General features: G+C 40.8%; 1 protein-coding gene across 1 annotated transcript in view; it reads right to left on the bottom strand.

Moving 5' to 3' along the window:
• LOC131042131 (protein TIC110, chloroplastic) overlaps window positions 1–17027 on the bottom strand; it is a 191082-nt gene that overhangs the window by 76938 nt on the left and 97117 nt on the right. The window contains exons 7-8 of the mRNA XM_057975449.2: window positions 9386–9450; window positions 9179–9273 (exon numbers count right to left, since the gene is read on the bottom strand). Coding sequence (XP_057831432.2) covers window positions 9179–9273; window positions 9386–9450 — 160 coding nt within the window. The remainder of the gene's footprint in view (window positions 1–9178; window positions 9274–9385; window positions 9451–17027) is intronic.

Raw genomic sequence — 17027 nt, 5'->3', positions numbered from 1 at the left:
AGAGGCGCTCCTGTCCCTCTCTAAGGGACCAGAGCGATTTTTCAAAGGAAGCTCCTGTCCCTCTCCAAGGGACAAGAGCGATTTTCTCACAAGGCAAATTTTGGGCAAAGGTAAAGCAAGTTTTACGTTTGAGATGAGTAAAGGAGGGCGTAATCACTCCATTGAAGATAATTTTGAAAGATTGCGAAACATAAGTGAGCTTATAATGGCCAAGGCGCTCCTGTCCCTCACCCAGGGACAAGGGCGAAAAACAAACTATCAAGTCTTTCCCTCCAAACTTGGACGAATCCAGGCCAAGGCACAAGATGGCGATGATATTTAAGGTGCTTCAAGGAAGAACAAAGTTGCAAGGACCATGAAACTGGATGAAAAATGGCTAGGGCGCTCCTGTCCCTCACCAAGGGACCAGAGCGAAATCTTCAAATTTGCTTAATAACCTAACATTTTGGAGCACTACTTTCGTTTCAAAGACTCAAGATAGAAGGCGGAGTAATATTCTACGTTTAGAAAGTGATTTGAAGATGACACGATCAAGAATTTGTACCAAGAACTAAAAGGCGCTCTTGTCCTTCACTCAAGGACCAAGGCGATTTTCATAAAAACAACCATTCCCTTCCAAAACCACGTCAAGGCAAGGATATGCAAAGTCAAAAATGTCTTTCGAAGGATGATGAACAAGGAATTGACTCCAAGAATCGACAATCTTGGGCACAAATACAAAAATCGCTCCTGTCCTTCACTGGAGGACCAGGGCGAAAATCTTAAGAGGAACTCATTTTGTCTTAAGGAAGCAAGAAGAACATGCATAGAACGAACAAAGAAGATCATTGATTGCCCTGCAACATGAATTGGCGATTGGAAAAGACAAGGACCAAGGACAAAGGTAAGATCGCTCCTGTCCCTCACCAAGGGACCAAGGCGAAAGTGTTTTAAGGTGCACTCCTTCCAAAGATGGAATAAATCAAACTCAAGATTCCAAACGAAAATGCCATTTTGGACGTCCAAGATAAGACTTTGAACGTGAAAAGCAACAAATACAAGGCCAAAATGCATGAGCGCTCCTGTCCCTCTCCAAGGGACCAGAGCGATGTTGTTTGATCTCCCTTATTTTTTCATGCTTAGGCGCCAATATCCTTCAAATTGCATTAAATGCCAAATTCGCTAAAACTTGGAATATTTTAATTAAGTTGGCATTTAATAAGAGCGCATGGGTATTTAATAATTAATTTAAGCCTTTAAAAAATCGAAATTTTAATTACAAAGGCATTTAAAATTAATTATTATTAAATTAAATTTAAAAATGGAGCGCTTGGGAATATTATTTTAATGTTTTTTTGCAAAGTCGGCCTCTTCTCTTATTTAATTTTTATTTATTTTGGCCTATTTTTCAAGTCGGCCTATGGGCAATTGCAATAGTGAGCGCCTATATAAGGGAGGTATTTTGAAGCATTTTGATCCATCATTCGATCATTTATTCAAATGCGATTTGGAGAAGCAATAGAGGTGCGAAATCTGGTCTAAGAGGGAGTGCGAACTTTGTTGGAGGCTAGAGGTGGAGCGATTTTTCCTCAAGGCGTTGAAGACCAAAAGGTGGTGGAGTTGAGGCTCGTGAGGAAGACCATTAAATTGATAAAGGAGGCGCATTTGCTAGAAGACGTCGATCTTCATTCCACCTAGCGAATTTCTTAATTTTGCATCTTTTTTAGAGTTAGTTCTCAAGAAGAGGTATGGCGAGATCTCCCTTGTCCAAATTTTGAAATTTTGAATTTCAAATTACGTAGTTATATTTAGGAAATGATAATTCAAAGATTTATCATGAAGTTTCCTAAATTTAAAACTTAAATCTAGTCTATATTTCTACGTTGCAAAGTATATTGCTTATTATGAAATGTTGTGTAGGTATCAAGATGGCGACCCCAAAGGCAGGAGCATCCACCAGTCGTCCAACTCTCATGAAGGAAGATCAAAGGAATGAAGAATTGGAGACCAAGATCGTGTCAAAATGGAGCAACATTGGAGATACCAACTTGGGAAACTTCAGTGTGAAGAAGTTTCGAGAGGTCCCTTATATTGGAAAGCCATCACCTGTCGCAAGGAGAATAATTGAAAGTGGCATTATCAAGGCGGTCGGCTTCCCTCCAGCAGTCCAGTGCCATGAGCTGATGATCGAGTGTGCCCGCCATTATGACCCACAGTCAAGATCAATCGTGTCTAAGGAAGGAAACACTTTGGCTTACCTTTCAGAAGAGGCTATCAGTGAAGCTCTCCATCTGCCAGAACATAAAGATATGATTTACAAAAGCTTGGAAGGAGCTAGATCCATGTACGAAGATGATCCAGACACCTGCTTAAGCATCATCAATAAGAATTGGTTACTCAAAAGTCGTCCTCGCCTGAGCAAGATTCCAAACACACCACATAGGATCGACTTCCAGGAGGAGTACAGAGATTTGATAACTTTACTCAATCGAGTTATAGGGGATCCTCAAGCCTTCTATTTTGAGAAGTGGATGTTCTACTTCATCCAAGTGATAGTTCAAGGGAAAGGAACAATTCATTGGGCTAGAATTATTAGCCATTGCTTGGACGTGCAGTTGAGAAGACTGAAGGCTACCAAGTCATTTCACATGAGCTCGTACATCATATATGCCTTGATCAGGAGTTTTGAATATGCAGGACTACCTCACAAAGGAGTGATCGGAAGAGGACCTGGAGAAGTCAGAGTTTGTGAATCTTATGTTCATTTGCATCACCCACCTGGAAGTAACTACAAGTTAGTTAATGATACCTTCACGATGAACATCACCAGGACGTTGCAAGATGGGATTCACAATCGGATATCTCAAGATGCACAAGAGCTTGTGAAGAGGTATGGTGCTTGGTTTATCCAATTCCAGAAGTTTACATATATTAGAGTTCATGAGTGTCCTTCACCACCATATATGTTGCCAAGATATCCGACGGACAGAATACTGTTACTGGAGGTGACTAGGCAGTTGGCAGCTTATGCAAAGGCATTCAGACACAGGCATGGAAATGGAATTCCGGTGCCTATCATATTAGGGAATTCAGTTGAGGTATGTCCTAATGCTCTAGCCCTGGATGATGCAGAGAAAGAGTTGGCCTTATATTCATTTTCATTCTTTGCCTTGAGAGAGAATTTTGATCCTTATGGATATATAGAGGAAACAGTTGGTAGAAAGTACAAGCACGAATCTCAGATAGAGGACTTTCTGATGAATCTCTCAAGTGATTTAGAGGTGAAAAGAAAGATGCATTCCAGATTACCTTTAGATCTCATCAGGAAATACAAAGTTTACAGAGTGGCCGATCAAGCCCAGGACAGTGGCAGACATCTCCAATCATCTTATGACCGAGAGGACAAGACAGTGAAGATAGATTGGAACGAGCCTGAAATTACAGACTTGGGAACTTTGATGGCTCAGATTTTGTCTTGTACTCGCAGATGGGTGGATATACAACATCAAAAGTTGAGAGAACAGAACATATCGATGACTTTTACTTTGGAGGAAAGGCCAAGGGAAGGAGGAACAAGCACAAGCGAAGGCAATCCTCATCCTAAGAGTACAAGTGAAGACAATCCTCACCCTAGATGCGTAAGTGAAGGCAATCCTCATCCTAGAAGCGTGAAGAGGAAAGAAAGACCTGAGAAAAGGGAACCTTCCAAGAAGAAGCAAGAGGCCCATCGAGGTCACTCATCTAACACATCTTCCCAACATGAAAAAAGGACAAGTCAAGGACAAGAGAAGAGGGTGCTTGAAGTTGAGAAATCTATGGAGTCAATGGTCCAGAATGATAAACATGAAGAAAGGCGAGCACCTCAACGTTCATCAAGTCAATCTCCCCAAGTCAATGAGCTACATGAAGACAAGAATGATGACGAAGTGACATCTCCTCTCCGAGAAGAAGGATCAGTGCCTAAAGAAATACAAGTTAGAGAGACAAGGTCCGCCATTCCAGACTGGTTAAAGGAGAGGCTAACAAGGGTGATTGTGATCGAAGATGAAGATAATGTAATTGATTTAGAAAGCCTTGTTGGAAATTCTCAGGAAGTGACAGAGAGAAGGAAGGCTACCAAAATGTCCAAGATGATCAGAGATGAGACAGGATCTAGGAAATTGCAGATAGCTACACCCGCAGTGGACAAATATGAAGGTGAAATCCTTGCAGAAGAGTATGATGTAGAAACATTTGAGCTTGGTCCACTCACAGCCGAGCAGACACTGGATGAGGCCACTGATTCATTCGAGGCACTTAAAGATAAGCTCAGAGAAGAAATGGAAAAGAATAGAAAGCTTGAGCGAGAGGTCGGTGCTTGGAGAGGCTACTTTAGCCATCTCAATCAGCCTTTGGGACGTCAGGATCCAGCGGTATCTCCTGTGCAAGCACTTCCCCTTGAATCAGTTGGCGAGGCAGAAAGAGTTAAGAGCTTGGTCCAGCTTATGAGCTCTTGGATTAACAAATCTCATACCATTGCCATTGAGTTCGCAACAAGAATGATGCAGACTACCCATCGAGCTATCCAGGTCCTTGAGATCATTCATAACCTACTGATAACAGTAGCCGCCTTTGCCCACACTAGAGATGTTATCATTCCTGTTCTGCAAGTAATCAGGCAAACACCAAGGAAGATCTTAGCACAAGAAAAGATAATGGATGGAGGGGCTCATAATTTACTCCAGTGGTCAACTCTACTTCAGATGAAGGAAGTTCTTTTCGAAGACATTAGTACGAAATGCAATCAAGTTGAGGAGGTCATTCATCCGATTCAGGACAAGGTGTTTGAGGTGTTGTGTTCTATTCTTGGCAGGAGGATTGAAGATGAGACAGATGTGAATCTTCAAGAGTTGGAGGAAAAGGTCAAGGTCATCTTTTGCAAAAATGAGAATGTTATCACAGATGAGCAAAGAGATCAAATGTTTGCCACTATGCTCCTGATTGAGAAAATCAAAGAACTCGATCCTGGATGGGACGTAGCTCTTCTCAAGGCTTTTGATTAGATCATCCACTTGGAGGAACGACTGAGGAATCTTCCAGAGATTCCTATTGCAGAGATTGAAGGAATTGTGTCTAGATTCACTGCATATGCTAAAAAGGAGCATTGGAAAGGGAACAAGGTTCTAGAAGAGAGGTTGTTATAGATGATGTGGCACCTTAATTATCATTGGTCTATGTTTCCTAGATTTTTGTGCCAATTAAATATTTGGCTATGCATTTAATATTGTTCAGTAAAAGGGGAACTTTTTGTAATAAACCCTAATTAGGGTTTAGGTGTCAAAATCTCAGTCGTTGATCTTCTTTTGATCTGGGTCGTTCATTGTAATTGAGGATGCTATATATACCCTCATTCATTTTCATTTTGTAATAGAACAGGCAATTAGAAAAGAGATATTAGAATTAGAATTAGAGCTTTTGGAGAGAAGAAAGTTATTTTGTAGCAAGATTGAGCATTGAAGAAAGAATTTCAAGCAATTGTTGTCTATGTTGACTTTGAGATCAATAAAATATTGAAGTTATGGTGTTTTATTGCAATTCTCGTGGTTATCTTCATGGTTGTTTACTTTCTTGAATCATTCTCAGTCGAAGTAGTGTTTAAATTTGAAGGACTAAGTGTTGAGCTTGATCTTTGGTGAGATTCACGTTCCAAACCACTAGCTTCTTACTGATTGTAAGGATGCCTTGTGTGGTCAACTGGAGATATTTCGACTGCTTAAACCTTCAGTCATTATTGAATTATTGACATGTACCTTCATGGTAGTGTCTATGATTCTTGATGATTTGAAAATCAATAATCACCCTAGAAGATCACATCAATCTCAGTAGAGTTGTAATTCCTTGGCAATACTGAAATTGGTCGAATCTTGCCAAGTCTAGCCTACATTGAGTCATTCTTAGGATTAGATTAGGATTCATCTCTTGCAAACCCTACCTTTTGATCTTTTGAGAACTTCTTAGTTTTAGGAAAATCTGTTCCTGAACGGAAACGTAAGGCCCCTTGATGAAACAGCATTCACAACGACCACTGGTGCTTATCCACACGTAGAGACCCTACATTACAGAACCTTGGAATCATCCTGATTGATCCTTCTTCGCGACATCTTCAGCAATCAGAGGCTTTATTCAAGAGAGGATAAGGTACCCTTGGGTATTTTATTCTGTGTTAGGCAGTGTACAAAATACACGTCAACAGGTTCCTTGTGATGAGATAGTGAAGGTAATTTTTTTATAAATTCTACAATTTAACTTCATGTTTTATAACTTATAATATGTATTTTGTTACTTGCTCATTTTTCTAAATTACACAATATTTTCAATTTTGCAGTTTGTTAAGCCCTTGGTGGTTTTGTTGCGAGTTGCGGATGGAGATAAGCCCACAATGGGCTATATATATGAGGGCATGGATAGGGCGAAGGAGGTCATCAGATTCGTCTATCGAGCAGATGAGAGCAAGTATGGTCCCATTTGGGAGATCATTGATAGGAGATGGCATCATCAGCTTCATAGGCCCATCCATGCGGCAGCCTATTATCTGAATCCAGCATTCCGTTTTATCCCTTCTTTCAAGGCTGATGTGGAGGTCCTTAATGGGCTATATGCAATCATGGAGAAGATGGGACCTGCTGGTACTTCTCAGATAGACCTTTTTCGAGAGCTACAGATGTTCTCAAATGCACAAGGGGAGACCTTCTCTTGTCCTGTCGCCAAAGATGGTAGGACAACTATGATGCCAGGTAAAAATAAATTGTTAGGCTTAATTTTAGTTTTATTCAATACTATATTGTAACTTGTTAAATGAGTTCATGAGTGAGACTGATTTTATTTATTTTTCTCATTTCAAACTTAGATCATTGGTGGAACTTTTTTGGCCCAGAGACACCAAATATTCAGAAGTTGGCCATTCGCATCTTGAGCCAACCATGCAGCGCATCAGGTTGTGAGCGCAATTGGAGTATGTTTGAGCACATACACTCCAAGAGGCGCAATAGATTATCTGTGGAGAAGATGAATGATCTCGTCTTTGTTCACTACAACCTCCGCCTGAGAATCAGAAAGATTGCAATAGTTGACATGTCTCCTATCATTCTAGATGAGGTTGATCTTGAAGCAGAGTGGGCCAATGAGAATCAGACCGCTCCTGGGACTCCTACAGTTGTATTTAGTGATGATGACATTGATTGGATTGACCAGGTAGATATAGAGACTGAGGCTGTAGCCATGGCAGAGGAGGAGCAAAGAGCACGAGCAGAGACAGGAAATACTGAGACTCAAAGTGACACAGTTGTTCCTGATGTTGGCGAGCATGACACAGCTGTTCCTGATGTTGGTGAGCATGGCATGGTGTCACGGGGAGCGACTATGGCTATTGAATCATCCAGGACCTACTTTAAATGCCTTCGTAGGGGGCCAAGGCGAGAGGGTGCAGTTGCACGGCCCTCTGAGCCATAGGCTTGTACACTTGTAGTTGTATTTAGTATTTACTATTTACCTTTGGTATTTGTATGAAACATTTGATGATGATCATATGATGACATGGATTTTTTATTCCATGAGTTTTGTAATATTGTATACATTTGACAATATTTATATATCTATGTTTGTTATTTTCTTCAACAACAATTTACGTTTATGCTTATGTGATTGATGTATACTTGTGTATGTAATCAAATGAGCCGAGTTTGATGATGTTTTTGTGTCTTTAAGGTGTATTCAATAAAGGGTGTCTGAAACAAGTTTTAAATCTTTAAAAATCTCTAAATTTCTTGAGTTTTTCACTTTCCCGAGTCCAACCGAATCTAGAGTCGAGTCTGACGCCGAGTCCCGAGTCCGAGTCCGAGTCGGCCTAGCCGAGTCTGACGCCGAGTCCCGAGTCCGAGTCCGAGTCGTCCTTGCTGAGTCCGAGCCAAGTCCGAGTCCCGTTTCTTTGCATAGAATAGAGAATAATTTCCATTTAATAGCATATTAACATTCCCTTGAGTTCAGAAGGGTAAGGAATTGGAAAATTTGCATCAGGGATTTTACACAACTTGTAACTCTGTATTGCAAACTTCATGAAATCATTATACATATATATATACCCCAAATGAGTATAAAATTGTATGAGGATACACTTTACGACACTACACCCTCAAATGAATTTTATCAGACTATTTCAATTGCTAGATAATCTCCATATATGAAATCCTTTTAGGCACGCATATTGGCAAAACATGGGTCTTAACAGGGCAAACTGAGGGCAAGATGACCTATTTATTACACCTCCAGTCAACCCAATCGTCTTTCCTTGGACATGGATTTGTTGCTCAAACTGGTGAAGAGGAGCTATTTGGGCTATTGGCTGATAGTAGTGTCAGCAACTTAAAAACTATAGGCAATCTTACTCTTTGTAGAATCTAGCGATTCTGTACGTAACATGGTCGCACCGGTAAAGCAGCAACTATATCAACCCGGACCCCCTTAATTAATTAACCTGCTAGCCCTTAAAATAGTAGGGGGGGTAGATTAATTTGTATATATATATATATTGTTCAATTTGAATAACTAGTACATTTTGGAAGACAACGAGATTAATGAATCTACCAACATGAAGACAGCCTGAAGTTCACCTTTTATTAGAATCTCCAACCTAATTTGGATTTGCAGAAACATGTAAAACACATTCACTCTCTATTGAACAAAATGACCATCCCCAAAACTCATCCCCACATGCCCCCCTCCAAGAGACTCTATAGAACACTAGGACTTTCACTGACTATTATTTTTCTATGTTTGGATTTGTTGGAACAAAGAGAACCAATGAAAAGTCCATGGCCTCCCCAAGGGAAGAAGGTTTCCAAATCTCTAATTTGACAAACCAGATTGTTCAGATCAAAAGATGGAAGAGAGTTGAGAGAGATCGTTCTATAATTACACTTGAATACTTTTGTTTTTGGAAGATCCTTGATGTGTTTCATTGATATGTGTAACTTAATTATGAAATTCCAATCCAATCCTAATCATCAATGACTACTAAAATCATATTATAGTAGGAGCATTTTTCTTGGAAAAAGTAAAAAAATAAAATTCTCTCTGCAAATAACATCTAATTTTTGTATGCCTGAAGAGACTGATTCAAATCCTATTTAATCTCATTTACAAGGACTGATACTTGAAAACTTACTTTGCTCTCCCCTTAGACTTCAGAATTTCAAGAGCCGATGAAATCATCTCCTCTATCTGCCTCCGAGCATAATCTCTTACTAGATCAGCAGCATCCTGCAAGATGCAATACAGAAAACTGAATTTCAGAAATCACAACTATCAACTAAGTTTGTGCGCTATAGGTTTTCAGAGTTTTGTCTCAATTTAATTTCATATAAAAACTAACCTCATCAGGAAGCTTGAGTTTAACTTGTTCCTCCCTCAAATTCCTGAGTTGTCTTTCATCGAGATCTAAATCAAAATTAGCTCATAGTATATTTAGCACATGCAAAATCATTTGAGTGTAAATTTCAAAGAGCTGTCATCTCCACAATTTATATCCTCTTCAAAGAGAGTGGGACTGTTAAAGAAAATTAGCTTGACTTTAACTGGTTCATAGATCTATTAGTAAATGTGACATAAGAAGAACAAAAAGAAAAAATACAAAAATTAGCATGGTAACCATGTACACTTAGTTACTACAATATTCAATATTCAAACACAATTACTGGAAAGGTAGAAACATTTCTAAAGAAAATCTTCAAAAAACATGATATCTAGAGATGCACAGAAGACATATTGACTTCCTTGGAGCATCACTAGAGTTAGCGTGAGTAAACATTGAATTAATGCTCCCTGTGTAGGCTATAAAAGTGTTCTAGCTAAAGGTCATAAATTTAATGAGAAATAATGTGGGAAATTGTTGTCATTGATGTCAAAGGCATTTGAAAGTCAAGATCAGAGGTGCATGAAAATAAAATGAAACATATTATTGCTAAGAGCTATCCCTTAGACACTTGGCAACCTTATTAAGGTATGCTCGAAGGCTTCTGGATTTTTAACTGTGTTTATCTTTTTTGAATCAATATTTCAGATCATACTCCATGATAAATCATCAGGAAAATGAGCTAGAGAAGAAAAAACTGCAAATAAATGTCTATATCAAAGGGCCAAACCCCTCATTGTGGCACCCTATTTTGGAGGTTTTAAATTTGAAAAATAAATTAAAACAAAATGGGCCGACCCACTTGTGTGGTGCACTAAAGGCAAGAAAATAAAAATAAAAATAAAATATTTGTATGCTACCCTACCCAACCAGCATGGAGAGATATAACCACTGGATGAAGGGGTGCATTACCATGTATAAAGAAGACCATTTGGGGTTTATTTCAACAAGCATTCATTGAATATTATCCACATTTTAGAGCAGATCTAAGGTGCATGTATATGCAGACCTTTTAGTGAATTATTGTAGATTTATGAGATGTAAGGTGCATGTATGAGAAAATTTAAAGGTGAGTTATTACAGATATATGAGCAGAAAATATTGAAGATTATAAGCATATTTAAAGAAGTAATTTTAAAGCAGATTTGTGGAGGAGTTTAAATCTAATTCAATAAGAAGGTCAAGTAATCACCACATTATCCTTTTGGAGGTTGGTGCCTCATTTTTAAGGAGATTGTTGTCTCTTGCTGAGTTGGTGCTCAGTTGTGGGGATTGGTGTTCCCTGTCGATTGGTGCCTACAAGTCATTTAAGAGGATTGGTGTCTCTTGTGGGTTGGTGCCTACAAAGATTGTAAGAAGTTTCTAATATAAGCAATATTTTGCCGTGGTTTTCTCCTGCAAGAGTTTCCACATATATTGTGTGTTCTTCTTGTGTTCCTACTGCTACATCTTGCATTTATGTTACTGCTGTGGATGATTAACTTTTGAAGTATTGCTATTGCAATTAATTAAGTTTCAAAAAGTAAAAGCTTGTTGCTAATTGCTATACTAATTCACACAATCCCCCCCCCTTCTTCCAGTATAAATAAGTGCTCTTCAAATAATTCCCAATTTGGCTATGTCAGTGATACCACTAGGGATACTGAGAATTTATGTACCATCAAGATTGGCATAAATCTTAAAGATCATCCATGGGTGATTGATCAATCAATTATTGCAAAGCAAGTACTATTTTATTACAATCTACCCTATATCTTATAGTATGCCCAAGTAATGTGATATTTATTCAAAGCATAAATGACTGTGTAATGGTTATTTGGAATAAATGAAAACTTCTATATGAACTCGGAGTGGGTGAAACCTTTATGAAGTGATCATGTAATGCATGGAAAGAAAAATCGGAGTACTCAATCGATTTGTGGTTTTAGTGGTTTAATCTTCGCAAGAGAAGATAGTAAGTAATCTTTGTTTGTTTAATTTTGTCACCACACAAGAAAATTTAGTATAGGAAGGTAATGAATTTCTCAAAACCAATTACATGTTTGTGCCAAAAATTGGCAGGACTAACAGTTTTTATTTTTCTGATTCAGCTACTGAAGCACCAAAAAATTAAGGTCAAAATTAATTCCAGTTATTCGTTAGAAAGTCAAATTTCAGAATTTCCAAATTCCATCAGAAACTCTGCCACTATCAGCATGCCATGTGGCATTGGTGACTCTGTTGACTAATGACCATTTTGAACATGTGAGCAGAAAGTTGATAGTCTGGCACTACGTTAGACGGGGGCTTAGGCCTAAGTTCTCTTTTATATAGTGTAATCTGTACAGTGGAAGTTGAAGTTGGAACAATGAAGATTCACTTTTTTGAAAGGCAGCTCACAAATTTGAATTTCATGCACTTATTTTCGGCACTTTAAGAGCAAGACATAATATAATATAAGCGCTAAAATAACTTCAAGTAGCACTCGGAAAACAACAGCTTAGCCAAACAAATATAGGGAAAGTTCAAAATGTAGAGCCCTGTTGAATACATTTTATAGACAATGAAACAATTAAAGAGGCCACCCACAACACAGCAATGTTGCAGCCTGCCATTGGCTGCTACATTTTGAAGGAGCATGGTGAAATGTGAGTGGAAACACATGTTCTCCAAGATTGGCTGACATAAAACTCAATATCCCTAGTGGTGAATAAAATTATGTAAAATGAAAAATGTGTTTCCCATGAATCCAAGCATAACTGTCAGGTAGTCATGTCTTTCCATCCAAACTTCTATAAATTTGAACTTCTAAATTTGATGTTTTCAAAGGAAAACTCAGGAGTGAAATGAAAATGGCTTCTACATATGAAAGTATTTATTACTTAAAATATGTTACATGCTTACTAGGTATGCATAATAAGGTATTGATGTATTAAACAGTAGAGTAAAATATCTAATTTGATGAGTGAAAATGTATGTGAAAATGAAACCTTGCACTAGAAAGAGAGGGAATAATTGGAAAGGGATAAAGAGGCTCGAAAATTAGGCAGTTCAAACATACAAGGTGAAGTGGAGTCATCTACCTGCAGAAGATGAAACGTTGGAGAATGAGGATTTCATATGAAAGTGCCTTGGGCTGCCATCTCAAGGGAAATCAACCCAAATTCATGTAATTCACTAAGGATTGGAAGAAAAAAGCCCATTTCTTATTTGATTGGAAAGCTCATGTTGTCCATCCATTTGTTCCATCTCAATAGCCATTAGAAAACGCACTCTTTTCCAATTCTACATACTCTCTTGACATCACCTTTTTGTGTCTTCCTTGAAGATCACACAGGCAATACTGAGGGGTGGGTGGGGGGGGGGGGGGGGTTATGTGTGAGTCAGTATTGCATATTTTTAAAACTTTTGACAATTTAGAATCAATTAAAAACTGAGAGAATAAACATAAAGACATAAAACCATATTTCACATGGAAAACCCTTACGGGTAGAAAACCACGGCATCAAAATTCTTTCATTTATATGAATGGGCACCAACCCAAAAATACACAAGTGAGCTACAACTCACAATGGACACCAACCCAGCTCTATGTAGTGAGCACCAACTCACAGACAACCAGCACTGAGGTAGAATAAAACCACCTGAAAGAGGCACCAAAATTTTTTTGTCTTCAGCTGTCACAAAAATGATACTTGAAAAGATTGCCCACACAGTATATCACTGTTCATCTTCAAAAAAAAATACACTCCAAAAATTGCAATATATCACACCCAGATAAAAATCATATGTTGCAATATTTGAACCTTCATCCCACGATAACCAAAAAATAATGATTCCACAAGGGGCGTTACCGTCCAGACAAGGCCCACGAATATCTTCCACTCAAAAAGGCAGTTCAAAATTATATCGGGTATATCATTATACCAAAGTATAGTCGCTAAACCAAAAATATTTCCGCTCAGAAAATTGAGAGACTTTTTGACACCCGAAAAAAATCAAATGCACTTCCTTCACAAGCATTTACAGCCGCTTTACTTCAAATGGAACCACAGAAAAACGACATGGAATTAAATTCCAATATCACCACAACTTGCAAATTGACTCCACAATTTTTTTAAAAACGTCTTCAACTCCATGACAAATGGCACACACTCCAAAAGAGCGCATTTTCCAGAAAATAACTTTATTTAGAACCGCCTTCAAAACGCATAGCTATGACGTGTTCACATAAGCCAAAGATTCGATGCCTGAAATAAAACATAGCCGCCACTTGTTTACCTCACTGGGTAAACAGGAAGAATACAGAAATTGAACAGCAATGTACAATGCAAATATAAAAGAAGTACCAGAATAAGCTTTCCATTAATGTCAAAGGATGTTCATATTATATCCGTCGTTAACAATACATGTCCTCTAACACCCGGAGGTGATACAATATATGACTACCGAAGGGGTGCGACACAACCGTCGCGACTCCAACTACCTACCGTCGGCTAACTAACTGACCGCCGTAATTCATTATTACCGACGACAACATAAACATAACATAACAACATAACATAATGACATAATGATTATTCCCGACAACATCATCCCCCCCAAGAAAAGAAGTCGACTCCGACGACTTAATACAAATTAGAGAGGAACGGCAGGAACTACTGACGCTAGTCGGGCCCAGATCTTATACACTTGCTGCGTCCTCACCTGAAAACCCCTTTCTACCATCCGATGCTCAAGTGCGGATTTCACCAATATGGCTTCCTTAGCCATCACAGTCCTCCTGTGCCTAACCCAAACTTGTCTGCAAAACACGTTTTTCAGTCTCAGCTTCCACCAACTGCTACTCAAATGATACTGTCTCCCTAGCCAATTTGTCCTTGATAGCCACCCATGCTGCTCTCCTGGGTACGCTGAACTAAGTCTCACACGACTATTGCCTCCAACCTGGTGGTCAGCTCCTCCCGAGCCCTCTGTGCATCCACCACGGCAATCTCACGTCCAACCGAGACATCCTCCGAGTTCCTCAAAGCGTACCAGTCATGCCTGGAGGTGGCCACAATCCACTGGCACAAATGCTAGGAGACACCTGAAATCCTCCATCACACTCCCCAAAGGCTAAAAACTGAACTGAATAACTCCCTGGTGTCATACAACTGTGCGGACCTGCAATGCCTTCCCTCAAACTCTGTTTGTTCGCAACCTCCAAATCCGTCTCCCTCTACGGCTTATGGCATTCCCGCCAATGCTTAGCTGCAGGCTTCCTTCTCACAGTACGGACAAGCACAACACTTCCCGTGGTATTCTGTAGCTCCAAAATAAACTGGGGGTCTGAGGGCAACGCCCCCAACGGGGTCGAGGGGCAGCGCCCCCGCGGGGTCTGGGGCAGCGCCCCAGCGGGGTCGAGGGGCAGCGCCCCTCGCGGGGTCCTGGGGCTGCCAACACCAATTTACAACCCTCAGAACCCCATGAAAGTCCATGGCGCACTGCATTTCTGTGATATTTTATGATGTCAAAAACCCTTCTTCTACACTCCAATATTTTCAGTGTCCAGGCTCCAGTCGAATCATTTTTCAATCCGTCGTCGTTTTTTTTTTTTTTTAGGCACTGTAATGTCCCGCCATACCACCTCCAATCGTGCGGTGACTTCCCTACTTCGTGCGGTGTAATTGGTTCTTTCTGCATTTGTGCGGTGATTGTCTTCCCTTCGGCTGCTTTTCTTCCTTCGGCATGTGCGGCTTTCCCTTCGATAGCTTTTTATCTCCTTAGGCATGTGCGGCTTTCCCTTCGATAGCTTTTTATCTCCTTAGGCATGTGCGGCTTTCCCTTCGGTAGGCGGCTTTATGCCCACGCGGCCCTTCGCGGCTTCCACCGCACGATGGGCTCCACCTTCGGTGGTGTCCACCGCACGGTGGGTTCCACCTTCGGTGGTGTCCACCGTTGGTGGTGCCACCGTACGGTGGTCTCTTTTCCTTCGTTTTTCTTTCTTTCTTTCTTTTTTTTTTTTTATTATTATTATTTTTTGACCGTACGGTCGCCTGTCATACGACCGTACGGTTTTTTTGTTTTTTTTTTCCCTCCTCTCCTAATTTAGATGTCTTAGAAAGTCGTCTGTTCGGGTCCCGTGTCTCTGGGATTGCCCTTCATCCTTCTCGGTTTTCCTCGCTCGACGGTCTCCTGTTTTGGTCCTATACCTGGTGAGTCGCCTGCCCGGCCTCTCGAGTCTCCTTCCATCCTCTCGGGTCCCCCTCCGGACTCTCGAGTGTCTGTCTGGCCTCTCGGGTCCCCTGCGCGCTTCGCGTGGTAAGGTTTCAATTTGTACCCGTTGGTGGCCAATCTATTTTCACTGGTCATTGAAAGACCTGGAACCACAAATTCTACAGGGACCATGACCTCCTTCCCGTACATAAGAAGAAGAAGGATAATAAAGATTTTGAAGGCTGCGGCCTTCCACACAGGGTTCCAATCGGTGCCGACACTCTTCGGATTATTTACGTCGCCAGGGTTTGGGGCGTCTCCCTTCCAATATTCTTTGTATTCCGGCAGGTACACCTCTGTTGGTTGCTCTGGTTCCTCTTCTTCGAGCCTGTAGCTTTGGAACATTTCGTAATCTTCCATCTGCCAATGGAAGAGCCCGTTAAGTGAGCATCTCTCATCTTCAGAACATCCCTCCAATTCTAGCACCCCTTCACTGTTCGGCTCCATCGCGTTCTTGCCCTTACTTTCATCGGGACCCCCTTCCCCTTTATTAGAGTCCTCCGAGTCGGAAGAGGCGAGCTCTTCGCTAACATTTTGGGTGTGTAGGTCAATGGTATATTTTCGCCCTCCCTTCTCCATGGAAAGTGTATTTTTCTTCCAGTTGTGGTTTACCCTTGCGTTGATCAACCACACTCTCCCCAGGATGGTGTCATAGCCTTTCTTCTTCGAGGGAATGACCACGAAATCTAACAAGAATGGTTGCGTACCAATTGTCACTTGCTGGGCCATCAACAGGCCGAGTGGCTTAATGCCGTGTTGGTCCGCTCCCACCAAGTTGAATGTGGGTGGCCACAGGGTGGGCTTCCCCAGCCGCTTCCATGTTTCTTCTGGTAGTACATTCACCCCAGATCCACCGTCCACAATGGTGTCCTTCAGAATGGTCCCACAGATACCCATTTCTACCACAGCTGGGTGTCTACCACTGCTCAAGGCTAGTAACATCGGGTCAGTCGAAGGGCTGACGGAAACCTCCACCTGTGGTGTACTCTTCGTTGCGGTGGCGGGAACCCCTACCTGTGGTGCACTCGACGATGCGGTGCTTTGCACATTGGTGAGGATGGCAGTCCTCAATTGTGGCATAGAGTCTAGAAGGTCTTTTACCTTTATCGGCACCTCCATCTGCAATATTTGCCCAATGATGTTATTTTCCACTTCCGTACGGAATGATGTACTCGCCACCTCGTTGTCCCGTCGTTCGGTTGTCATCTCACATTCAATATTGGCCTTTGCCTCCCGTAATCTCTCCTTCTCCGTACGGGGGTCGGGATAAGTGGCTTTTTTCGTCTGGGCGCGGGTGATCGCCAGTACTTCTTTCTCACCAGTCTTCTCAGCCTTCTCAATGTTGAGGAGATTCACCCCTGCCTGC

The sequence above is a fragment of the Cryptomeria japonica genome, chromosome 9, assembly GCF_030272615.1.
Source record: "Cryptomeria japonica chromosome 9, Sugi_1.0, whole genome shotgun sequence".
In the NCBI taxonomy this organism is placed as follows: Eukaryota; Viridiplantae; Streptophyta; class Pinopsida; order Cupressales; family Cupressaceae; genus Cryptomeria; species Cryptomeria japonica.
The sequence above is the reverse complement of the archived record's forward strand: the minus strand, read 5'-3'. Positions and strand labels throughout refer to the sequence as shown.